At 35.8% G+C, this 27,023-nt stretch overlaps 1 protein-coding gene across 1 annotated transcript in view; it reads left to right on the top strand.

Annotated features, from left to right (window-relative positions):
- The window catches only part of TRDN (triadin), a 421,845-nt gene that overhangs the window by 219,925 nt on the left and 174,897 nt on the right, over nt 1-27,023 (top strand). Inside the window, exon 13 of the mRNA XM_054492187.2 lies at nt 17,335-17,388. Coding sequence (XP_054348162.2) covers nt 17,335-17,388 — 54 coding nt within the window. The remainder of the gene's footprint in view (nt 1-17,334; nt 17,389-27,023) is intronic.

The following is a 27,023-nucleotide window of genomic DNA, read 5'->3' as shown; positions in this document are numbered from 1 at the left end:
AACTGAAATGATATTCAAAATTGTATTATCATTACATTTTTACCTAGGAGAATGAAATCAACAATAATCCTGGGGTACTCATTTTCCAGCAGTAATCAAAAGATTCATGTATTACTAATTATGAGCAGAATACTTAAAGAGAGAAATTTTGGCAACACTATTATGCGAATCACTAAATTTGCATATAGTGGTTTTTCCCCTAAAATGTAATGTGTGTTTTAAGACTTAACTCTCAGAATGGCAATTCCATTTTCCTGCTTCCAAGTTCTTGACTGGGAACTCTTTATTATTACACATATATTTTCTATTCAGCTAAAACTTCCACAACATACAGAATAAAAGATTTGATTTTTCCTGACTTAAAGAAAAGCTGATATTTGTATATATGCATTTGCTATTTATCAAATGAACTCTAGGACAATGTCAACTGCTTACTATTATCCAATATATGTCCATGGACAGCCTCCCTCAAGCAATGAATCTCAGAATATCATGGCAATGTGAAAATTCCTATAACTCACATATTTCCATAAATCCTATGGAGTACGTTCTCGTTAAACATGAGGTAACACTTATTCTGTGTTTTAATGATATTTCAGTGGTTTCTAGAATTTTTTTAAAAAAATCTCAATAAAAAGGATTTAGCAACCTTAAGGTTAACCTTGATCAATATTTCAGAAAGTATTATTAATTGGAACCTAAAAGGAATGCTAAATGCAAAGATGTGGCATAGGTTCATCAAAATTAAAGAAGTCATGTAAAATTAACCTTAATTCTTCATCAGATAGCGAACTTGAAGATCAGAGAAATTGTGCAGGCTTGATGCATGTGTAGCAAAGCATTTGAAAAGGTACCTTTTGATGTGTGATTAAAAGGTAAGAAAATGGGCTGAATGCAAGAGACAACTAGTTACCCCTTGAACCTTTACTAACCAACACTTAGTAATGGATAACTCTGAATCTGGTAGAGATGTCTAATGGTGAGTAGGGGGCTTCATCCTATTCTGAGAGTCTCTGGATTTAGTCATTACTAAAAAGATTTTGCATTTGACACTGTTGACTATCTCTTTATCTGTAAGAAGCCTATTCATGATTTGTCAATGGTTTTTGACATGTTTGTTATCATAATAGGCAAGCACATCTTCAAAGCCAATGAAATTTGTTACAATTTTATGTGAAAAAACACCTTCAAGAATGCTTTTTGGGAAACTATATTCACTTGCCAACTGGCTATATTAAACACCACTCTTTCTCTTGTCAAGTGCTTTTTCTTACAATGCCCTATTTATTCCTGGAGAATTCACTCTTATCAGGCTATGAAGTCATCAATTCAAGCTCACTGTAAAGAACCAAAGCTTCACCTTAAGTGCGTAAAATACTCCTAAGTAATTTTGAGTAATGGTCAATTCTATACCCTTTAGAAAAACTATTTTAATTATTTTTTATAACCAGTACTTTCTGGTATTTCACCAAGGTGTGATTTCAGATGTAATCCTAATTAAAGTAGCAATTTGATTATTTGATGCCAGAAAGTCCAGACATATACAAGTCTCTGGAATTGAAGTGTTTTTGATAATTGTTTTGGGAGCAATCACAGGACATTAAGTCCAAGATTCAGACTGAGAGACTGAGATGCTGATGTCATTGACATTACTGCTACGTTGCCCCGACACTGGGAATTTGTTGAGAACAGAAAGATGAAACCATTAAATGACATTTTCACAGAATCACATTACATGGATTCCAAACTTTCTAAAGAGTGTTAACTTTTCAAATCAAGAAGCACTATGATATCTTGATTTCTTATATTGCTTTTCCCTCGTTTTCTCCATGCTATTTTCTTTTTAATGTGATTTTTTCATTGACCACCACATTTCTCCTTAAGTAATCATGTTTAGTTCTATGTTTGAACACAGAGAATTATTGAACATTTTAGATATTTTTTGGGGATTCCAATCTGCTGGAAGCTGTCAAGGTCTAAATTAGCTAGTTACTAATGAACCGAACATAATTTTTCTTTATTTTTTTCTTATGATTTTATCACATGATATGAATTATTCTGGTCATTTTAGGATTTACCATTATTATTTACAATTTTTTAAAAAATGATATTGTTTTACTTAATTTGTAAAACTTTTACCACAAAATATTTATTCATAGAAGTTACTAAAAGCTACATATCAGAGTTTGGTAAGTTTCCAGCTGAGCCTACAGTCTGTTGATAAAGAGATGTAACCAAAGATGATCAGGCATCTTGCTTACAGAACATTAAGAGACACAGAAGAGTATTCACAATCTCACCAGGCAGCTATACCACAATGAAATTCTAAATCTAGGAAGAAAAATAGGACATTTCTTAAAATGTGATGATGGTCTTCTAGCACTATCCAATTAAACTTTCTATATTGGTAGAAATATCTTGTGTCTGTACTGTTGCATGTGGCAGCCACTAGACACAGGTGGCTCTTTAGCTGTTGAAATATGACTAGTTATTGAGAAGTCAAATTTTCAATTTTATTTAACTTTAAATTATTTAATTTTGCATTTAAACAGCTTAATACGGTTATTGGCTGCCATATTGGACAGCGCTGCCTAATCTTTAAATTTACCATGTCCTCCCCAGCTCCCACCCATTTCCCTTGTTTTCCAATAATATAGACTTGGGAAGTAAATTGTGGTTTTAGTTAAGGCAAGGGTCAGGTCTTGTGTTCCTGTAATAACTAGATAAGATTCCATGGTGTGCTGGTCAGCTATATTTTGGGGAGATAAAAACAGTACTGAGTTATAGTGTTTGCTGATTTCCGTGGTGTACATAATTCCACCAAGGCCAGTTTGAAGCTATCAACATGAGATTAACCAGCCAGAAGGATTTCTGAAAATTTAACTATCTGGTGTCATAAGCTGGTACGAACTGTATCTACTATACCTATACTCTGTAAAAGTCCCAAATCCTTCCCATGTTTTCTTAAATGTTGCTAAGGTTTACATGCCCTAGATCACTTCTCTCTGCGACTTCTGCTCTTACTTTCTTGGTTCAGCTCATGGACTGGCTTCTTAATTCTCTGTATGCTGGCCTTTTGTTTTTTTCCATAAAAGCACTTTTCTTTAGTTTCCATAAAATCCATTTTCAGAAACCATTTGTACAAAGCATAGAATTTTTTTAAAAAGATACCTGCGGATGGTAGAGGGGATGGGGAAAGAGCTCACTATGTGGCAATATTAATAAATACAGATTAAGTATTGGGTATCTTTGCTATTTAATATCCTCAGGCTACTCTTCACTGCCCTTTCCCATGTTCCCTCCCACTGCACGTCATCTCTCTGACTCCTCTTTGGTGAACTTCCTTCTGCCATAGCTTGTTCTCACTCCCTGAGTTTTGGATTTCCCACAGACACTCCAAACTTTCCAACTAGGTCATACAAAGCAATTCAGTTCTGTTCAGCCTCTATTCCCAAACTCTCCTTTTGATAGTCACACTCATCCTGTTGCTTGAAGGACCCTTTATTTGCCATAATCAATCTTCCTTAGAAAGTAGTTATTCAGGCAGGGTGTGGTGGCTCATGCTTCTAATCCCAGCATTTTGGGAAGCCGAGGCAGACGGATCATGAGGTCAGGAGTTCGAGACCAGCCCTGCCAACATGGAGAAACCTCGTCTCTACTAAAAATACAAAAATTAGCTGGGTGTGGTGGCGGGTGCCTGTAACCACAGCTACTCGTGAGGCTGAGGTTGGATAATTGCTTGAACCCAGGAGGTGGAGGTTACAGTGAGCCGATATCCCACCACTGCACTCCAGCCCGGGCAACAGAGCGAGACTTTGACTCAAAAAAAAAAAAAAGAAAGAAAGAAAGTTATTCATACGTGTAACAAAACTTATTGAATAACAGCTACACGCCAGGCACTCTTCTGCTTGTAAGTATCAAATTTGGCTATTCATTATATTAGTATTGGGTATAATAATTTTCAAAATGCCTAGCACACTGCTGATATATGTTGGCAATCAATAGGTGTCATTTTGTTATGTATTTTTGAAGCAAAATTTAGAAATATATTAACACACTAAGGGATAGAAATAAAGGCTACAACCTTTGGAAAGATTCAGACTTTCATCTCTGTCTTCCTTTTAATTACACATTCTATTTCACCCTCAAAGCTGACTCTTAAATACTAATATTTGTGATGTCCAGGTAAGTATAAACAGTGATGTAATCCACTATCATTTTAGTAAAACTATGTATAAATCACTGTACATTTAATTAATACAGCATGTATTTTCACTGACCCTATGTTTATTTGTTGCTGTTGCTGTCATAAATTCCCTAGTCACTTATTGTGGATACACAATAAATATATACTTAAAATACTTTTAGTTTCAATAAGTGAAGAGGAAATACAATAAATGTTATAGAAATGATTAACATTACATTTTGGTTCATTTTTTTTCTTCGTTGATCACTTTTTGTTTTGCTGTAAACTATTTGGTAATTTTTGTGAGTGCAGTGAGTAATATTTTGTTGTCCTGATGCTAGGTGCTTGCAAAAGGGAAGGAAATGCATGGTGTTCTGTTTTACTTTATGTGATTGGGCATAGAAATGTCTTACCAATTTGATCTCTTATATCTGCCCACAGCTCTTGGACTCCACAGCCTTTGTCCTAGTTCAGGTCATCATTACTCTAGTCTGGAGCAGTGCTGTATCCTCCTTCACAATATGTACTTTACACCAAATATTCCGCATCAGTGATTTCACTGAAGGCATGTCTGATTATTTCACTCTCCACTTAAACCTGCCAAAGCTTTACTTTGTCCCTTGCATAAAGTCTTAATTGAAGAGTTTCAATGTCTTTCCTGATGTTTCTCTGGCTTCATCTCTTGATAACTCTTTCCTCACCCTTTGCTCCATCCATCTAAAAGTCCATCCAATTGTTTAAATTCAACCCACTCTCTCTTACAATTATGATTATTTCAGAGGCTTCTTTGTTCAAATCCTTATCCTCCTCTCTCCACCTCCCCTTTGTTTGAATACCAGTTGTTACTTTCATAAAATATCACCCCTTACTGGTTTTCTGGATGGACAGGTGTCTTATTTCAATGAATTTCATAAAATCTCTATCTCTTATAATAGCACATGGCATACAATACTGGGTATTTAATTGTTTCTCACTAGATTCTGAGTTTTGGGTGTGTGTGTGTGTGTAAATTACATTATCTGTTTTAACTGTCAGAGCAAGGCACATTTTGCAAAGTGAATGTCATGCTTGTGTTCAAAATTAAGGTGAATTAATAACTGCAATACGTAACCAGAAGAATCTGTTTCTCTGCTAACATTCAAAAGTAGGAAGAAAGAATACCTTTGCAAGTGCCTATTATGGTCATAGTATTATGGTTGATACTTTACATATGTCACCTCATTTAATCCTCACAGCAATATGAGCCTTTGAAAACTTAAGCATGCTCAAGGAAAATACGAAATGGCAAAGCCAAGATTCAAAGCGTGACCTTTCTGACTGCAATATTTATGTTCTTTTCACTAATCCACATTGCTTTTGAGAATCTGTGAAAGCTGTGATGCTGACTACTACCCATTTTGTGGGCTAAATTGAAGAATATATGTCAAAGAGGCTTGTAAACTGTAAATATTCTACATAAGTACTGTGAACTTTATAGGTTTTCAAGACACATCTGTTAAATAAATCACTAAGTGACTATATGGTATTATTATTGTAGTTAGTGTGAAAGAGAAGCAAGGAATACTTATTATTTCCATTTCCAGGAGTAACATCACCCAGTCTATGTTCCTCATTAATGAGTGTTGCATTAAAGAAGAGTTCTATCATCAAGTATGTTTAGGAAACAGTGCCGTAACTTAGATTGGTTTCTCTACTGTAGAATTTCAGTCTGGTATATGTTAAGTATATCGTAAAGTCTTAGGAGGGTAACATTTTGTATGCAGTGCTCTCCTGTGTTATTTGACCCTGAACTGTTCTTGTGGAGAAGAGCATCTATCGGGACTAGTATTCTATGGATTCCACTTTAAAGTGTTATGCATCACTTGTAAAATGATTTTTCTTGTCAGAGATTATTACTCTTAAAGATGTGCTCTGCCATGTAAATTTAAACAAGGAATTCGAATGGGTACTTCTGGGACGGTAGAGTATGGAAATTAATTTATATATGTATGTTGCCAAACAATTCTTTTTTTTTGAGAAAAAGTCTCACTCTTGTCCCCCAGGCTGGAGTGCAATGGCGCAATCTTGGCTCACTGCAACCTCTGCGTCCTGGGTTCAAGCGATTCTCCTGCCTCAGCCTCCTAAGTAGCTGGGATTACAGGCGCCTGCCACCTTGCGCAGCTGATTTTTGTATTTTTAGTAGAGACAGGGTTTCTCCATGTTGGCCAGGCTGGTCTCAAACTCCTGACCTCAGGTAATCCACCCACCTCAGCCTCCCAAAGTGTTGGGATTACAAGCGTGAGCCACCGTGCGTGGCCCAAAACAATTCTTATCAAGTTACTTCTCTAAGACATGGATATGAAAATTTTGTACTTTATATTAGAAAATATAAAATATGACCTTATTCAAGTGCTTAATTAGTACCATGTATAGTGAGATGCTTCAATGAAATTCAGAGATTTTGATGATGAAATATTGTGAGCACAGTGTTGGGATGAACAAGACAAATAGCACTAAACACGTGGTATTGAATACTTACTATTTGCCAGGACCTCCTATAAGCATTTTCAATGCATCAATTCATTGTATTTCAATGTACTGATTAGTAGCAGCATAAAGCCAGGTACCATTGTTAATATATTTTAAGGCCATATTTGGGAAACTGAGGAAGAGAGCTGTTGAATGATTTGCCAATGCCACGCAATTAGAAATTGGTTGGAGCAAGATTTAAACCCAGACCAGGCACCTCTAGGACTTATGCTCTTAATGTGTTTACAATATTGCTACTTCCTAGGTGATTTATTGTGGTGAGGTCTTTGTGGAAAAATAATTTCTTATTACAAAAGTGTTTCATGTTTTGGTATAATTTTCAAGGTTTATAACAATTTTGAATCAAGCAATTATAAAAGGCAGAGGCCTTACTTTTACCTTCCTTAAGATTAATTTTTACAAAAAAAATTTTTGCCGTGCTTTTTTCCTTTGCTCTTTAATCCTTCAAAATAATAAACATTTGTTATTCAAGGGACTTATTCCTTCAGTTCATTATTTATACAAAACAAGGAGAAAGAGTATGTATTGTCCATAGCTACAGAGAGGGTGGCATGAGCCAAAAGAAAAAAACAAGATGCATATGGGAATTTTATGGGAGTGTGCAGCTTAGGGGGAGAGATAGAAACATATCTGTGAACAGCAAAAGTAAGCTTAGAAAGGGACAGATGCCTTAAGAAAGTCCTGGTGAAGCACTATGTCGGCCCCAAGGAGGGAGAAAACAATGGCACTACGGGGATCAGAAAAGTTTCCAAGAAATGATAGTATTTCACTTTGGAGGGTAAAAAGCGGTTGACCGTGAAGAAAAAGAGAAAAGTAGAACAAGACAAATAAGGGCATGGGGAAGAGCCCTGATTCTGTTTCTGTATGCACAGGGTTAATAAAACATGTTTCATTCAGTTCGGTTGGTATAAGCAGAAAGCAACTTTATTCTTTCTGTAACTACCAATGCAAACCCACTCTGCAGACTTGCTTCTCTTCACCCCTTGGGTGAAATCAGGAACAGACTCTATAGCTTGCCTGGTCATGCTCAACTCAGATAATAAAACAATGGTGTCTTTTTTAAAGGCATCCATCCAATCCAGTACAATATCAAAGCTCTCAACTTTCATTCAAATAAAAATTTCCCCCACCCCACCCCCACCTAAGCTTGGGCCCTCTCAGCAAGCACCCTGAGCTTGGAGCCTGAAAGTGGGAAGGTATTGCGGGTTTCTTTTCTCTTTTTCCTACTCTGGGAAAAATTGCTCACTCTCTTAATTTCAGTTTATACCTCTATGTGCATGACTTTAGAATCTCCATATCTTTTCAAGGACCCTCGTTTCTTCAAATGTCTACTCAATATTTTCATTTGAATTTCTACCATCGCTTCAAACTTAACATGTGTTAAAAGCTTTAGTTAAATTATGTTAAAACCTATTCTGTTTATCAGGTCCAAAATCTGTCTTGTTTGAAATAACAGGCTTCTTTCCTTCTCTGTATATGTCGAACACAAAATTGTGTTAGATTCTTCTTTTAAATAGCTTATTTTTTTTCCATTTCCATTAACATTTGCTTAGTCTAAGGTATTATCACCTTACATAGAGTATTCCAATGACATTGTACCTGGCTTCTATGCTAAAGGGACAGAAGCCCCTTCCCAGACAATCATGGACACTTTTATCTCTTCAAAACACTGCTGTGTAACTTTCCTGCCCAAAAATGCAGAAGCACTCAATGTACTAAGACAAAAGTCTACCTTATTTGCTGAGATTTCAAGGTCAGTTATTTTGACCATAATTTACTTTTAAACAAACTTTAACATTTGGTTTATTAAAATAAAACCTTTAAACAAATTAAATTAAACAATTTACTTGAGCAAAAAATGATTCATAAACCTGGCACAATTCAAAACTAAAGAGTTTCAGAGAGCTCTGCTCAGGTGGGCAGTGAGCTGTTATAGCCCAAACCGCAGGGAAATACAGAAATAGCTTGATTGGTTAAATCTAGACATTTGCCTTATTTGGACATGGTCTGATCAGTTGGCTGCCTGTGACTGGCTGAAGCTCAGCTGTTTGTGATTGACTGAGACTGTTTTCTGTTACAAAAAACATACTCTGAAGTAAGGTTTCAGTTTGTTTACATACTGAGTTAGGTTGCAGTTCATTATGTAGGAACTCACAATGTGAAGACAGCCTCAGGCCAATGGCCTTTTGCTTATTTCATGTGTTTTACTTCTCATTAACATCAAACAAGACTCTTCTGCTCCAGCTGGATTGATTCACAATTCCAGGAGAATACATTGTCATTCACTCTGCAGCTTTCTTTCCCTTTCCCCTTTGTGGCTCCACACCTTATCTCTCCTTTAGTTTTTTTTTTCTTTTTGAGTTGGAGTCTCGCTCTGTTGCCCAGGCTGGAGTGCAGTGGCGTGATCTTGGCTCACTGCAACCTCCACCTCCCGGGTTCAAGCAATTCTCCTGCCTCAGCCTTCCTAGTAGCTGGAATTACAGGTGCGCACTCCCACACCCAGCTAATTTTTGTATTTTTAGTAGAGATAGGGTTTCACCATGTTGGCCAGTAGGCTGTTCTCGAACTCCTGACCTCAGGTGATCCACCTACCTTGGCCTCCCAAAGTGCTGAGATTATAGGCATGAGGCACTACACCCAGCCTCCTTTAAATCTTATCTATATCCTGCCTCCTTAAAAATTGCCAATCTCTAAAACTCAGAGTACCATACACTTTATTTAGCATTTTTTCACACAGCGTTCCTAACCAAACTGTGGGTGGAACTAATTCTTATGTTTAGGTAATATAGATGCCTTATTCCCAGTAAGCACTCATGCAATAAATACAGAAGAGTAAGTGACAAACCTCAGTAATTATTTGGAGATGCGTTTTCTCATTTAAAATCAAATTGCATAATGTTCAACCCCTAATCCCCTGTTTAATCTGAGGACTAAGTTTACCAGAAAGTGTTTGCTTAGAAATAACCTCTGAATTCTTCCTTGGGCTGCTTGATTTAGAATTCTCCATTCAGGATTTCTACCCTTTGGAAATCATGGTAATTTATCAATGTAATCTGCATTTTACAAACCTAGCCATTTTTAGAAAAAACTTAAATTCTCTTTGAATCTGATTATAACATCTTTAGATTTTGACATCTATAGAACTGTAGAGGAAAAAAGGGCTCAAGAAGTCTGCGTAATTTTGTGAGGATAATTGCCACATACTTGGTTTAGAATTGTCAGGCATATAATATGGGCTTTTCAAACACCTTGTCTTCCAATCATTATTCACTTATTCACGCAATAACATTTCGGGATGCCTGTTCAGTACCAAGAACTGTGTTAGAGATACAAGGTACACAAAAGCCAGTCTTTGCCCTTAGTTTTTCTTTCCACTATTCTTATTACGTTATATTTTCAGAGGACTACATTCACACAATTCTGTTTGTTTATAACATTTCCAAATTGGGTAAGGAGATAAAAGTGGTGTGCGTGTTTCTTATTTTCTAGGAAAGGAAAAACAGAATGGTGATATTCACATATACTGCTTACTAATGTTAGAAAAAAGGGGCTGGTTTTTTAAGTGTTAAATTTAGATCATACTGTTCTATGACACACTTTAATGAGGAAAGCACTCTCTCTACCTTATATGTAAGGTGGGCTTTAGAGCACGGGTCCCCAAACCCTGGTACTGGTCTGTGGCCTGATAGGAACCAGGCTGCACAGCAGAGGGTGAGCAGCCAGGAAAGGAGCATTACAGCCTGGGCTCCGTCTCCTGTCAGATCAGCGGGGGCTTTAGATTCTCATAGGAGCTTGAACCCTATTGTGAATTGCTCATGCTAGGGATCTAGGTTGTGTGCTCCTTATGAGGGTCTAACTAATGCCTAACGATCTGAGGTGAAACAGTTTCATCTCGAAACCATCCCCCATTACCCCCATCCCCCACTGTCCCTGTGAGGAAAAACTGTCTTCCACAAAACCAGGCCCTGGTGCCAAAAACATTGGGGACTGTCAAAATTAGAGGCCTTGTCAACTAGACCTTATTTAATTTTTAAAATTGAAATTTTAACTGAAGAATATGGCTAAATAATCAGAAATTTTGTTTCCTTTATATGTTTATGTATGTGTATGTGTATGTGTGTGTTTATATATATATACACATACATATTCTTTATGTCAAATAAAATGGCTTATTTTCTAAAATAAACTCTTGACTTTTAAAATCATTACTATATTTTTCTTAGAGTCTGAATCAATCCTAGCCCAATAAATAAATCACTCATGTGGAGAATGCAATAGTTTTTCCAAATCATAACATTTATTTCACTAAAGTGTCAAATTTCTACTTAAAATTCTAAGTAGAATTCACATTTGTGTTTGAGTCCTGACTGTTCTAGAAATTGTATTCTTCTCCTAAGGAAATCATTCCAATTTGTTGGTCAGAATGCTTGCTTTTAAAATATTATCAATGCAAAAGGAATGTTTATTTTATGGTAGTGGAGGACTACCAGGATAAGTCTTAATAATACAAATGAATAAATAATCAAGAAATTTGCCATCAAAAATAATGTAGGCAAATTCTTCTAATATTTTTATCTGTGTTCATAATCACTGATTTTAGAAAGTTGCTATAGAAGGTAGAAAGGAACCTTGAGTGACCAGCTGGTACTGTCTCTTTGCTTTAGGCAAAAACATCTAGGACCCCTCTAAGACAGGTATTTCTTTCTCTGGCATCTCAAGAAATGGGACTTCATATCTTCCCATGGTATTGCATTCTGTTGTTTTATTAGATACATGGAATAAACCTTTTCCTTAGTTTAAATGTAATCTGCCCTTAATATGGCAAATACTTTGAAGAGTAAAAGGCCAAATGTTCTGTATCTTGCACATAACTTTCCTTTATATTAAAAAAAAAGTTTCTTCTGCTAATCATTTAAATTAATTGATACCTTGGTCTTCAACCCTAAATTGTTGATTACTTAAGAAACTTGTCATTCTCACACATTCTATCCAGACAGCTAGATAATGCCATGAGGGGGAATGCTCATTATTCTAATTGATGTTTCCCAATCATTTTCTGTTTTCCTATGCTTAATTTTTGGGAAAAGCTGATTTTATGTGTAACATCTATAGGTAGATTTTGACCTACATGTAGTAAAAGCATCCAAATTCTTTCTTTTTTCAAATTAAGAAATACTTAGAATGAGTTAAATGGAAGAGATAGTCTTTTTTAAAGATTAAAAAACAGATTATTTTAGTAGCCGTGAAATAATCAATTTTTTTCTGAATTAAATGCTATAATGCTAACTTATTAAGGTAAAAGCTACTTAGATTCCAAAACAAAATACATGGCTTGATGAGGTGAAGATTTTCTGGGGGAAAAAATCTAGCAAAATTATGCTACCTATTGTAAATCATTTTGCCAACTTATTTAGATTTTTAACCTCTAGCAATAACAGATTATTTTGATAAATTATTCATATTTCTGCATTGTGAACCTTTTGCAATTTGCATATCTGGCTGCAAATAGGCCCTTCTTTCAGGCTTCAGTCCCCTTGGTCACACAGGATGGCCAAAGGCTGCTTCATGATTTATTTCATCTCAATAGGGTAATTATCATACTGAAATGAAGCAATGCCCATGAAATATGCTTTCCCAGAGTTATAATACAAGAGGCTTAACCTAGAGCTTTCAAGTATGTAGCAACTTTTAGCTTAAATGTTAACCTTTCTCTATTTTGGTACTATCTATATCTAAAAATAATACTGGATTTTATAAGAATAGAAAACAATAATTTGGAATTTGATTTAGCAGCTCATTGGACTGCAAGATAATTTGTCATTAGTTTCCACTATCTTATGCAAAAAATAAAGGATGTATATATTTTGAGGGGTCAAGGTTTTATATTGCTGGGTCAAATTTTAGCTGCTGAATTAATAAACATGAATTTATCTCCTGATCTGTTGAAAAGTCATTCAATTTTTCTATATTTAGTTTTCTTACCTAAGAAAATAAGAACAGTCAGCCAGACGTGGTGGCTCACGCCTGTAATCCCAGCACTTTGGGAGGCCAAGGCAGGTGAATCACGAAATCAGGAGTTCAGGACCAGCCTGACCAACATGGTGAAACCCTGACTTTACTGAAATTACAAAAAAATTAGCTGGGTGCAGTGGCGGATGCCTGTAGTCCTGGCTACCCAGGAGGCTGAGGTAGGAGAATCGCTTGAACTTGGGAGGCGGAGGTTGCAGTGAACCAAGATCGTGCCACTACACGCCAGCCCGGGTGACAGAGTGAGATGCCGTCTCAAAAAAAAAAGAAAGAAGATAAGAACGATCTAAGTTCCTTGTAATATTGATGAAGTAGCAAGAGACAGCTTTAAAGCTGTTTTCATTTCTTTGGAAGATTAATAAAATAAATTTGATTCATAATTTGAATCCTGAAAAAATGTTTATCTCAAACATGCTCTTAAGTAGAATTCCAATATTTTCATTTTTTGTTGTTTCCCCTCCTATTCTTTTAACAAAATCCATGCAAATTAATTAAAAATTTGCAAATTTGTTTAAATTAGTTAATTTTACAAAATTCCCAACTGCAATGTGGGTTACCATATATTCTACTAAAAATCTAGTTCTAAAATTCAGAGTTAATACACTTTCTGAATAACACATAATCAGTGATCAAAGAGAAAAAGAGATTTTGCGTCATCTTAAAAGTGAAATAGATCCCTGAACTTAATGTTCCTTTTCAAAGCAGTCAATTGGAATTTTTTTCATTTTTATAGTTAGGTATTCTGTGCCATTTCTTACTGTTTCATAGAGACAATTTTTTCAGCAGTTTGTTGGCTCTGGAGTTATAAAGTTGAATAAGTGACCATCAATCAGTGATCTCAGAGAATTTATAGGGTAGTAGGAAGGGAAGTTGTACGAGTAAATAATTATATGATTTCACATTGAAATGGAAATCTGTACTGTGGAGGTCAGTGGTCTGGGTATTGTCAATAACCAGGATAAAGTCTTTGTGGTAGGAGCCCACTGCCTGCTTTACCCTCTGCTGCTACTCATTCTCCTGCCCCGTCAGTTCCTCTCGCTAATGGCCAGCCACTTCACTGCAGCTGGGGGGAATCTTTCTTATTTATTTTGTTGTTACTATAAGTAAGGAACTTACATGTTATTCAGGTATTTGAATAACATTGTTTATTGTCTCTTTTGAAGTAATCATTGATCTCTACCAACTTATTCTAAAATTAAAACATAATAAATACACTTTTTTTTTCAGAGATGGGAGAATGCTCAAAAACATGTAAGATGTGGGTAGGTTTCTCAGCAATACTATTATTCTTTATCTGCTGTCCATTAGCCAAAGACCAATTCTGGCTGCTGACAGTGTAGCAGTCCATTTGCCACTAAAGTTATGTGAAACCTATTTTTGAAAACGTAATGGATTTGCACTTTACATTAAATGAAGTCAAAGTATAAACAGTGTCCTAGAAATGAAAAGTTAATCATATTAAACTAATATTTAAATCTCTGTGCAAAAATTGGCTCTTTAACAAAATGTTTGCAGACTAATGATATCTTTTCAGTTTTGTAAATCAGGTTGTTCCATGTCTGTGGAATCAGAAGACATTGAAACATTTGGCTCATCTGATTCATGACAATTTGTTTATATAAATACCACATGTTTCAGGGATCTACAAATACTAACTTCTCTGATAATTTCCTGTGAAAACACCCCCAAGTGAATTATGCTGACATTTTAATCTAGGTCCATCCTATCTCTGATTTAAAAGTCCAAAATACTATTTATCAATTTCAGAATTACTATAATCTTTAGTTGAGTATTGTTATGGTCATCTGTTTTTTATTTAAGTCATAGTACTTTATTTCCAAAAACACAGCTATAAACAAAACTATGACAAGATAAAATCATGTGATGTAATGAAATTTTCATTAGAATATGTGTAGTGGAGGCAGTACAGATGAAATACTGTAGTAGGTGTTGGAAACAGTGGGTTCATTATCCTGTCTTCTTTATTTTTGTATAGGTTTAGAATTTTCCATAACAAAAATGTAGTTTCTTTTGTAGTTGGCAGAAATCAAAAGGAGACAGAGAAATTATTTATAATGAAAAGTCTGTCTGGATTAATGTGTTTTCAGTAGTACAATATTTGGTGCAGCCTTCTTGTGTTGTACATGTATGGACTCAGGGTCGATTCCTCCCCTAATGTCATGCAATTTTGAAAATGGAAATGCTGTGCAAGAGCAGATGTCAAATCTGATCTTCTTTGCATGTGTCCTCGGTAGTTTCAAGGATGATATTGTTGTTGGTGGGATGCAAGCTGGCAGACTTACTGAAAAGACATTTGGTTTTAAACTGTTAATCTCTATTGAGATGTAGATCAGGTAGTAGTTTGTGAACTAGTATTTTAGACAGGTGAAAACGCAGTTGAGGTTGGCCCAACTGCAATTGCTTTTGCACCAACCTCATAAATGAACTTTAAAGCTTAAAATCAGAGAAGGAATAGATGGAGTTATGAGGGACAAACATGACACTGCTACGATCCCGAGATTTTCCTCCATTGAAATCATTCTTTTGCAGGTAGACATTGTAGAATGACCTCTTTAAAATACACTTTTACCTGGAAACAGTATCTTCAATGCATCAGTGTGCATTTTTGGATTGTTTTCTTTGGCATGTGTTGGACGTGGGACAATGAGGTGCAGGGAAGGCTTAGGGAGGGAACTAAGTCTTAGTAGAAAGAAGAGCCTGTAGATAAGGAACCCTAAAACATGCCCAATCTATGTGCACACAGCCAAACCCAGGACAGGTTAAGGTTATTAAAGAGGTAAAGCCCATTGAGAGATGACCAGCCTGTTGGGACACTCAAATGGGAAAAGCTCAGCACTCAGGGGCATGTTTCTGAACCTGACCGCTGAGGGAGAAAGCAGCTGACAGAGAAACCAAACAGTCTGTGGGAGAAGTGATAAGGTCCTAGGAAAAGCACTACATAATTTGCAGGTGTATGTGACCTCCGTGGTCTAATAGAATCTTAGGTGTGATGAGATTGTTTAGGATCAGTGATTTAAGAGGATATAAAGAAAAAGGAGAAGATAGGAGGAAAATTGGCTGCAAATTTTTGCAAATATTTCTACAAATTCTAAGGTACTTTACCTACTGATATTTTAAAATCTTTTTCTTTAAAATTTAATTACAAACTACAGTATAATTTTCTAATATTTTGAGATCTCCAAGAAGTAAAACATCTGAGCAGAATGGTGTTCTTTTGTTGAAATTTTTGGGCATATTATTTTCTTCTTTTCTTCCATTTGTTTTAGTCAACAATTATTTAATACTTGTCTACTAAATGTCAATTATATATAATTACTAATTGAGACTATTTAGTCTAGGTTTGACAAAGATGGTACTAGCATGCATGCATTTTTCCTCCAGAAAAAAAATTAATTATGTAAATACCAAGGGTAGACTGAATTCAGTTTTGGCAAAAGATATTTTGTCTGAATAAATAGCTATAGTAATTAGAATTATTTATGAATCAAGTAATATTTATTTTATGTAGCAACAAATAAAAATTAGCATTTTTATAATCATGTTTATATATAAATGAATAATTATCTTATCAACAAGAGGTAAAACATGAATTAGAAATCAAATCAACATTAAGCAAGTTATAATCAACATTTGACAATAATTAAATGAAAGATTGAATATATATGTGAATCAAATACTACATCCACCTAACTTTGTGTCCACACATAATTATTCCTAAACATGTGATGTATGAATAAATGAAAGTGAATATCTAAAATAAATGACCCAATCTTACTTTCCATTATTAAATAATAATTCAACTACTGAAAACAGTAAAGACAATAAGAAACTGTACTAAGTCAAATGTGAAGTGAGCCATTATTTTTTGAAATTTTGATTTACCCATTATTTCCCATTCTGATTAAGTATATTTAAATGTTTATCATGTAAGTTTTTTTTTTTAATAAATCCTTTTTCTTTAAAGGAAAAATTCCGAACAAAGGAGAAAAACATAACAAAAAAACTTAGAACAAGAGAGAAGAAAGATTCAAAATGAAGCTTGCTCATTCTCTCGGACATATTTTGCCCAGGGCCACACTAATAGTGATTGGTGCCACTGCAGTTTAGGGAAGGGCATTTTAGAGTCAAAGCCTTGAACTTGCGATTGGTTGTTCCAGGCTTTATTCTCATATTAGTCACTAAGGGACCTTCAGTAAGTCATCTTATTTGGTTCTACATGTGCCATCGATTTCTAAGGGCTGATAATACAGACATAATTTAAATAGAATTCTGAGATTTTCAAATTCAGATGCTCAACAAATGCAAAGTGATATTCCATGGCCAGTTAACAGTGAGGCAAAACAGTTTTTGGAATCTTTATCTTATGATTTAAATTGCTTCAGTCATGTTTTTCTTTCAGTAAGCGCCATTCTCAGCAATTCCTCTAATAAGTTTATTTCTTAACAAAAATTATTCGTGTCAAGGGCAACACTTTTTATGCTTGTTTGTGCTTGTGCCCCCCTGCCCCTTTTTTATTTATATATTTTTCCAAAATCATACTTCATGGTAATTTATGTTTTTTTCATTCCAAGAGCCGAGAAAAGCTTCTGAAACCAAACAAGGGACTGTAAAAATTGCAGCAAAAGGTAAGCAATAAAACACTTTAGAAAGCATTGCCTTTTTTTAAACATCTATAGCACTTTATTGACAAAAGCAAAAGCTGTTTATTGCAGAATAGCACCATCTGCTGGGATATTGCAAAAAAATATTGTTGAATGAAAATACACAGTTCAAGTATTTATTTAGTAATTGGAGCAAGCATGACTGAGAGTAATGCCAAATTTGCAGAGGAAGTGCCGAAGGACCCAAGAACTAGTCTTGGCTTCAAGTTTCAGTATTTGAGCTTTATGTATGTTTTTAAAAATAATCCATTGATGTGCATAAAGAAATACAGATACAGATATAAAATAATGTACACTTTTCTATAATTTTCAGTATACCTTGTAATTTATGTCACATGAGAAAATCAGAATATTAAATTAATATTACTTCATAAACATCAAAACTGTAAAAATTGGGTTCCAGATATGGCTACAAAATAATTATCCTATTTTTATGAGTCATCTAAGAAAATTAGTTTCACCATTTACAAATATCTTCAGGATATCAAAAGTGGTTTCGTCTCACACCATGAGGATTAACTTGATGAAAGCATAAGGGAAGGGTTCAAGTGTTCTGCTTTTGTTATGTGGCAAAACTTTATGGAACACACTTAGAAAATAAAAGATACAATATTTACTGGAGAAGATCTTTATCATCTCTTCTATGCTAGATTATATAATATCAAGCAATAAAGGAGATGCACATAGGTGGTGGTACAATTTTCAGGGGTAGAAGGCTCTCATAGCAGACTTCCTAGCATATCACATGATGTATGACCGAAATGTATTATATCTGAGCAAAATTTTTCTCTTGTATTTAATCTTGGACCCAGCAACATGCAGAATCACCCCCAAATATATTGGTAACGTGGGTTTGTTAAATGCCATTTGACTCAAGGATGTTGTTGTCTGTGAGCAAAATAAGCTAGAATGATTAAAAGCTATGATACCAGTTTTTAGTTTTCATGTTGAAAAACTTGTTTTTCTTTAGGAAAGTTCTGATAGGGAATATAGTAAATATTATGAATGGTAGAAAGGCAGGACAAATATTATTACCTTTGGTTTTTTAATACATGAAAACACAGGTCAGGGTGAGTTCCTCAAGCCAATGACTACCAGTTTAAGAAATCACTGCTATTAGTGTATATATGTTTTAATAGAAAACAACAATCATCCAGTTCAAGCTTCCCCGCTGCTTTGTTTACCTAAGCAAGCCTGGGCAATGGCGGGCGCCCCTCCCCCAGCCTCGCTGCCACCTTGCAGTTTGATCTCAGACTGCTGTGCTAGCAATCAGAGAGACTCCGTGGGCGTAGGATCCTCCGAGCCAGGTGCGGGATATAATCTTATGGTGTGCCGTTTTTTAAGCCCATCGGAAAAGCGCAGTATTAGGGTGAGAGCGAACCGATTTTCCAGGTGCAGTCTGTCACTCCTTTCTTTGACTAGGAAAGGGAACTCCCTGACCCCTTGCGCTTCCCGAGTGAGGCAGTGCCCCGCCCTGCTTCAGCTGGCACACGGTGCACTGCACCCTCTGTCCTGTGCCCGCTGTCTGGCACTCCCTAGTGAGATGAACCTGGTACCTAAGGAAGCACTAAACATGGAAAGGAACAACCGGTACCAGCCGCTGCAAAATCATGCCAAATTGTAAAGACCATCGAGGCTAGGAAGAAACTGCATCAACTAACGAGCAAAATAACCAGCTAACATCATAATGACAGGATCAAATTCACACATAACAGTATTAACTTTAAATGTAAATGGACTAAATGCTCCAATTAAAAGACACAGACTGGCAAATTGGATAAAGAGTCAAGACCATCAGTGTGCCGTATTCAGGAAATCCATCTCACACGCAGAGACACACATAGGCTCAAAATAAAAGGATGGAGGAAGATCTACCAAGCAAATGGAAAACAAAAAAAGGCAGGGGTTGCAATCCTAGTCTCGGATAAAACAGACTTTAAACCAACAAAGATCAAAAGAGACAAAGAAGGCCATTACATAATGGTAAAGGGATCAATTCAACAAGAAGAGTTAACTATCCTAAATATATATGCACCCAATAAAGGAGCACCCAGATTCATAAAGCAAGTCCTGAGTGACCTACAAAGAGACTTAGACTCCCACACAATGACAATGGGAGACTTTAACACCACACTGTCAACAGTAGACAGATCAACGAGACAGAAAGTTAACAAGGATACCCAGGAATTGAACTCAGCTCTGCACCAAGCAGACCTAATAGACATCTACAGAACTCTCCACCCCAAATCAACAGAATATACATTCTTTTCAGCACCACACCACACCTATTCCAAAATTGACCACATAGTTGGAAGTAAAGCTCTCCTCAGCAAATGTAAAAGAACAGAAATTATAACAAACAGTCTCTCAGAACACAGTGCAATCAAACTAGAACTCAGGATTAAGAAACTCACTCAAAACTGCTCAACTACATGGAAACTGAACAACCTGCTCCTGAATGACTACTGGGTACGTAATGAAATGAAGGCAGAAATAAAGATGTTCTTTGAAACCAACGAGAACAAAGACACAACATACCAGAATCTCTGGGACACATTCAAAGCAGTGTGTAGAGGGAAATTTATAGCACTAAATGCCCACAAGAGAAAGCAGGAAAGATCCAAAATGGACACCCTAACATCTCAATAAAAAGAACTAGAAAAGCAAGAGCAAACACATTCAAAAGCTAGCAGAAGGCAAGAAATAACTAAAATCAGAGCAAAACTGAAGGAAATAGAAACACAAAAAAACCCTTCAAAAAATTAATGGATCCAGGAGCTGGTTTCTTGAAAGGATTAACAAAGTTGATAGACCGCTAGCAAGACTAATAAAGAAGAAAAGAGAGAAGAATCAAATAGACACAATAAAAAATGATAAAGGGGATATCACTACTGATCCCACAGAAATACAAACTACCATCGGAGAATACTACAAACACCTCTACGCAAATAAACTAGAAAATCTAGAAGAAATGGATAAATTCCTGAACACATACACCCTCCCAAGACTAAACCAGGAAGAAGTTGAATCTCTGAATAGACCAATAACAGGCTCTGAAATTATGGCAATAATCAATAGCTTACCAACCAAAAAGAGTCCAGGATGAGAGGATTCACAGCCGAATTCTACCAGAGGTACAAGGAGGAACTGATACCATTCCTTCTGAAACTATTCCAATCAATAGAAAAAGAGGGAATCCTCGCTAACTCATTGTATGAGGCCAGCATCATCCTGATGCCAAAGCTGGGCAGAGACACAACCAAAAAAGAGAATTTTAGACCAATATCCTTGATGAACATTGATGCAAAAATCCTCAATAAAATACTGGCAAACCGAATCCAGCAGTACATCAAAAAGCGTATCCACCATGATCAGGTGGGCTTCATCCCTGGGACGCAAGACTGGTTCAATATACGCAAATCAATAAATGTAATCCAGCATATAAACAGAACCAAAGACAAAAACCACATGATTATCTCAATAGATGCAGAAAAGGCCTTTGACAAAATTCAACAACTCTTCATGCTAAAAACTCTCAATAAATTAGGTATCAATGGGACATATCTCAAAATAATAAGAGCTATCTATGACAAACCCACAGCCAATATCACACTGAATGGGCAAAAACTGGAAGCATTCCCTCTGAAAACTGGCACAAGACAGGGATGCCTTCTCTCACCACTCCTATTCAACATAGTGTTGGAAGTTCTGGCCAGGGCAATTAGGCAGGAGAAGGAAATAAAGGGTATTCAATTAGGAAAAGAGGAAGTCAAATTGTCCCTGTTTGCAGATGACATGATTGTATATCTAGAAAACCCCATTGTCTCAGCCCAACATCTCCTTAAGCTGATAAGCAACTTCAGCAAAGTCTCAGGATATAAAATCAATGTGCAAAAATCACAAGCATTCTTATACACCAATAACAGACAAACAGAGAGCCAAATCATGAGTGAACTCCCATTCACAATCACTTCAAAGAGAATAAAATACTTTGGAATCTAACTTACAAGGGATGTGAAGGACCTCTTCAAGGAGAACTACAAACCACTGCTCAATGAAATAAAAGAGGATACAAACAAATGGAAGAACACTCCATGCTCATGGGCAGGAAGAATCAATATTGTGAAAATGGCCATACTGCCCAAGGTAATTTACAGATTCAATGCCATCCCCATCAAGCTACCAATGACCTTCTTCACAGAATTGGAAAAAACTACTTTAAAGTTCATAGGGAACCAAAAAAGAGCCCGCATCGCCAAGTCAATCCTAAGCCAAAAGAACAAAGCTGGAGGCATCATGCTACCTGACTTCAAACTATACTACAAGGCTACACTAACCAAAACACCATGGTACTGGCACCAAAACAGAGATATAGATCAATGGAACAGAACAGAGCCCTCAGAAATAATGCCGCGTATCTACAACTATCTGATCTTTGACAAACCTGACAAAAACAAGCAATGGGGAAAGGATTCTCTATTTAATAAATGGTGCTGGGAAAACTGGCTAGCCATATGCAGAAAGCTGAAACTGGATCCCTTCCTTACACCTTATACAAAAATTAATTCAAGATGGATTAAAGACTTAAATGTTAGACCTAAAACCATAAAAACCCTAGAAGAAAACCTAAGCATCACCTTTCAGGACATAGGCATGGGCAAGGACTTCACGCCTAAAACACCAAAAGCAATGGCAACGAAAGCCAAAATTGACAAATAGGATCTAATTAAACTAAAGAGCTTCTGCACAGCAAAAGAAACTACCATCAGAGTGAACAGGCAACCTACAAAATGGGAGAAAATTTTCGCAACCTACTCATCTGACAAAGGGCTAATATCCAGAATCTGCAATGAACTCAAACAAATTTACAAGAAAAAAACAAACAACCCCATCAAAAAGTGGGCGAAGGACATGAACAGACACTTCTCAAAAGAAGACATTTATGCAGCCAAAAAACACATGAAAAAATGCTCACCATCACTGGCCATCAGAGAAATGCAAATCAAAACCACAATGAGATACCATCTCACACCAGTTAGAATGGCAATCATTAAAAAGTCAGGAAACAACAGGTGCTGGAGAGGATGTGGAGAAATAGGAACACTTTTACACTGTTGGTGGGACTGTAAACTAGTTCAACCATTGTGGAAGTCAGTGTGGTGATTCCTCAGGGATCTAGAGCTAGAAATACCATTTGACCCAGCCATCCCATTACTGGGTATATACCCAAAGGACTATAAATCATGCTGCTATAAAGACACATGCACACGTATGTTTATTGCGGCACTATTCACAATAGCAAAGACTTGGAACCAACCCAAATGTCCAACAATGATAGACTGGATTAAGAAAATGTGGCACATATACACCATGGAATACTATGCAGCCATAAAAAATGATGAGTTCATGTCCTTTGTAGGGACATGGATGAAATTGGAAATCATCATTCTCAGTAAACTATCGCAAGGACAAAAAACCAAACACTGCATGTACTCACTCATAGGTGGGAATTGAACAATGAGAACCCTTGGACACAGGAAGGGGAACATCACACTCTGGGGACTGTTGTGGGATGGGGGGAAGGGGGAGGGATCACATTAGGAGATATACCTAATGCTAAATGACGAGTTAATGGGTGCAGCACACCAGCATGGCACATGTATACATATGTAACTAACCTGCGCATTGTGCACATGTACCCTGAAACTTAAAATATAATAATAATATAATAAAATAATAATAAAAAAAGAAAACCACAATCACCTTAGGCCCCTTCTGTTTGACTGAGACTTCTGAGGACCATAGTGTAGGTGTGGAACTATGACTTGAGGCAGGAATTTTGTGTTAGTTACTTCTGCCTCATGTTAGAGGCATTCATGAGGAGGAAAATGAAGAGATATCTGAAAATTTGATTCATATTTGAGCTTGAGGCTATGGGCTCTTTAAACTACATTTAACCATTCAAGATTTAAACTACATTGGACAAGGCAACCTCAGAGCATATTGTTTTGGAATAAAATATTTATTTTTGAGCAAATAGTAACCTAGGGTTTCAAAGTCTTGTTAGAATTATCCTTGGAAGGAAATTGGATGAAAAGATTGATGAAGCACAGTGAACAAGGCAAGAGTAAGGTATTCTGTGTATGCGTTAACTAAAACAAAAATGACACACCAATGCAGGGTCACACCAAAGCAGGATTGCATATCATTCGCATCTTTGCAAATCCTCCATAGATCTTTCTTAGATATGTTTATTTTATGCCATAGGCATATAATTAAATTATGCATAGAAATAATTAATATTTGCAAGTACTTCACGTGGAGACAAAACTTAAACAAAATTGGCAATAATCCTATAGTAGACTGATGTTTTTGAAGTATAAAGTGACAAAATTGATCATGATCTTTGTGGCATGGTAAAAGGCTAGACTAGATCTGTTCATTTATTTATTTTTAACTTTTACAACCAAGGACATATTAAAAATCTGGTTTTCCATACATATGTATGTATATATGTTCCTATTTATTTATAACTATTATTAAGATTTAGCATATATTCTTTGGAATTTTAAAATAATTTAAGGAAATTATTTTAACAAAGTTTTGAGGCACTGAGGAGGCAACAAAATAAATATCTCACTACTACAGGAAATTCCAATTTGGAGATCTAAGAAATTTAGGTAAATATAAGGAATGGCTTTTGTTTCTATTAAGACATGAGACAATAACCTCAACTAGGTTGGTGGCAATGACATAAGAAAAAAAGCGCAAATGTCATTAACATTTTGAAGAACTAATGTCTGATAGAATATATCAAAAAAACAAGGGAAAGAATAAAAATGATACTGAGCTTTGGAAACTGGGTAATTAGGAGATGGTAATTGTCACAAATAGTAAGTTTCAAGGAAAGAAACTAGTTGAAGGGAAAAGATGACTCACTCTTCAGTGAGTGAATGTTGAGCAGAAGGAAAATAATTGGACAACAATTTTTTTGTAGCCAATTAGAATTTAGATGGGGGATCAATCTAGTTCATAGATATTACATAAAAAATTGCTGGAAGAAATTGATACAGACCCAAATTGGAAAGGACGGAGAGAGATGGGGAATTATTTTTTTAATCAGTTAGGTGCAATGGTGAGGTAGACACCTAGTGATATTAAAATGCCAAAGAGAGAACACGTGCCATAATGGAACTCGGCTTAAAAGATGGGGTATGTGCACTCTGTGTTAGTGTATTTCCACTGGCTTTTTTCTTCTGGATTCCTGAAGCAAACATTAAGAATCTCCTGGATACTATAGGAAGAACATAGAAAGAGAACAACATCAGCAAAACTGGAATGTTAGCCATTCCAGTCTTTTTACAATGTGAAAACCAAAAACCCAGTTATAGAGAACCATGTCTACTCAGTAAGTTCAAGAGTCATCCAATCCCATAACAGAGTTAAGTAGATTAGAACCAGGCAAGCTGAATTTGAGGACCAGAAGTGGGACACATGGAACACAAGCTACAAAACCGTTCTAGAAACAATTGAATCCCAAGACCCTGGCTTTCGTTAGCTTGTGGGCCTTGAATCCAGCTTGGTAGATAACATGGCTTTCCAGTTGGCAATAAATAAAAGCCATGCGCCTTCCAGGGATCCAGGGCAACAACAGAAACCAGAGTCAGTTATGATGGAATAGGTCAAACTCCTTCATTCAACTATCTCCATTGTCACTGAAAACTGGAAACTGAAACTATCAAATATATAAGAATGGGAAAAAAGAAGATACATGTGCATACATGCATGCTTACATCTCTACATGCATATGTACAGATTGTTTTTCATGTATTATTTTAGCAATCAAGAAGTTTGTTGTAATTTAACAAGATTTTGCTAATTCTTGAAGGAATTTAAGTTTCAGAGGCTTTCTTGTCTGTAGAATTTGTAAGAAACTACAGTTTTGCTAAATGTATTCATATTCTCAGCCCTCTTTTTGGTGTAGGTCAGGGCCTTTGTCAGGTTGCCCTTTAGATGTGTGTTTATGGTTAAATGGACAAAGTTTAGACTTCAGAGCAATTCATTGACCAGAGAGCTCCTTCAAGGGGGTAATTTTATGTTGTTTCATTTTGTCTTTCTTTAGAGAGTTCCCCATACCCATCCATCCAAATCATGATTGGATGATTTTGAAAATTATAAAATTTTTTGAAGGAAATTCTTATTTTCAATGTAAAGAGTCAACAACAAACAAGTCTGTTGAGTCAAACTCAGAGACTTAAACTGAAATTAAACCTCATGGCTTTGAAATTCATTAGGCCATGTCCATATCCTTTAATTCATTTTCAGTGTTATCTTTGTTTTTATCCTTATTGTATCATTGGAATAAACAATTTCTTAACTTAAAAACATTATAAATATAAATCTGCTATACATTTTGTGTATTATTAGTTAAAACTACATTAAAAAGAAACAAATGTCCCAAAGTAGAATTAACTTATTTGTAAATTCACTTTTCTACTACAAAAGTAATAGCACGTCAATAACATTTAGAAAACAGAGAAAAATAACCTGTGGTAAATTAAAATACATTTTCTTCCTGTCTTTTATTCCTGATTTTTAGAGCCAATTCTGCTGCTTATACTCTGCAAATTATTTTAACGTTCCAGAGGCTTCATTTTCTGCTCTGGTCTGTCTTTTATAACAAGGTCATGATGAAGACCCAATAAGAGGATGTACCTAAAAGAGCTTTGGCAATTGTAGCACAGAGCAAATGTCCATAGCAGTTGTTTCTAAGTGTTTTCTAAGTGTTGTTTCTAAGTGATCCCCAACATTCTACCCCACTGAGGTGAGATTACCTTACTGGAATATGCACAATCTCAAATTCAGCTAATGTGGCCTAAGATACCTCTGAATGATTTTGGCTCCTGGATAAACATTACACAGAACCAGGGGTCATATTGCTTGGAACAATACTAAGCCTGTTGAGCGCCTCTGCCAAATATTTCTGGTAATACCCATAAGCAACAACGTGGATCCAGATTTAGATTCATGGTCCAGAATTAGATAAATATCAGCACAGAGGAAGCCAGAATTCAAAGGTGATTAAAGTGTTCTGCACCTTTTTCTCTATGTAAAAGAAGGCATAAGTTTGCTAAAGGGAGGGTAGGACATTTATTTTCCCTTCCTGAAATTGGGCATTTTATACATGGTTATTATAAATGCAAATGTAGACTGCAGACTGGTATATAATTCCTCAGTAGCTAAGCATAGATAATTTTTGGAATATCACTTCCACTTTTTTTGATTAATCCAGTCACAGCCTATATTTTATGACCTTCTAGAAGAGATTGTGGTTTCCTCAGATATAACAACTTAAAATCTAAAATGAATTTACACTAAGCATATACATATAAATTTGACTTCTTGTCTATGTAACTCCATATATTTTTATTCGTCTTTTGCTAATGCTTATTTCTGAGTTTACAAAAATCTTTATATGAAGTAATATTTTCTGCTTACACTCCTGTCATAGATTTTGATGAATTGATTAGTGTGTAGGTGACCACTGAATTTATGAATATATGGAATACATTCTCATATTTTGGGGAGTATTCTGAGGA

Source organism: Pongo pygmaeus, chromosome 5, assembly GCF_028885625.2.
Source record: "Pongo pygmaeus isolate AG05252 chromosome 5, NHGRI_mPonPyg2-v2.0_pri, whole genome shotgun sequence".
Classification (NCBI taxonomy): Eukaryota; Metazoa; Chordata; class Mammalia; order Primates; family Hominidae; genus Pongo; species Pongo pygmaeus.
The sequence above is the reverse complement of the archived record's forward strand: the minus strand, read 5'-3'. Positions and strand labels throughout refer to the sequence as shown.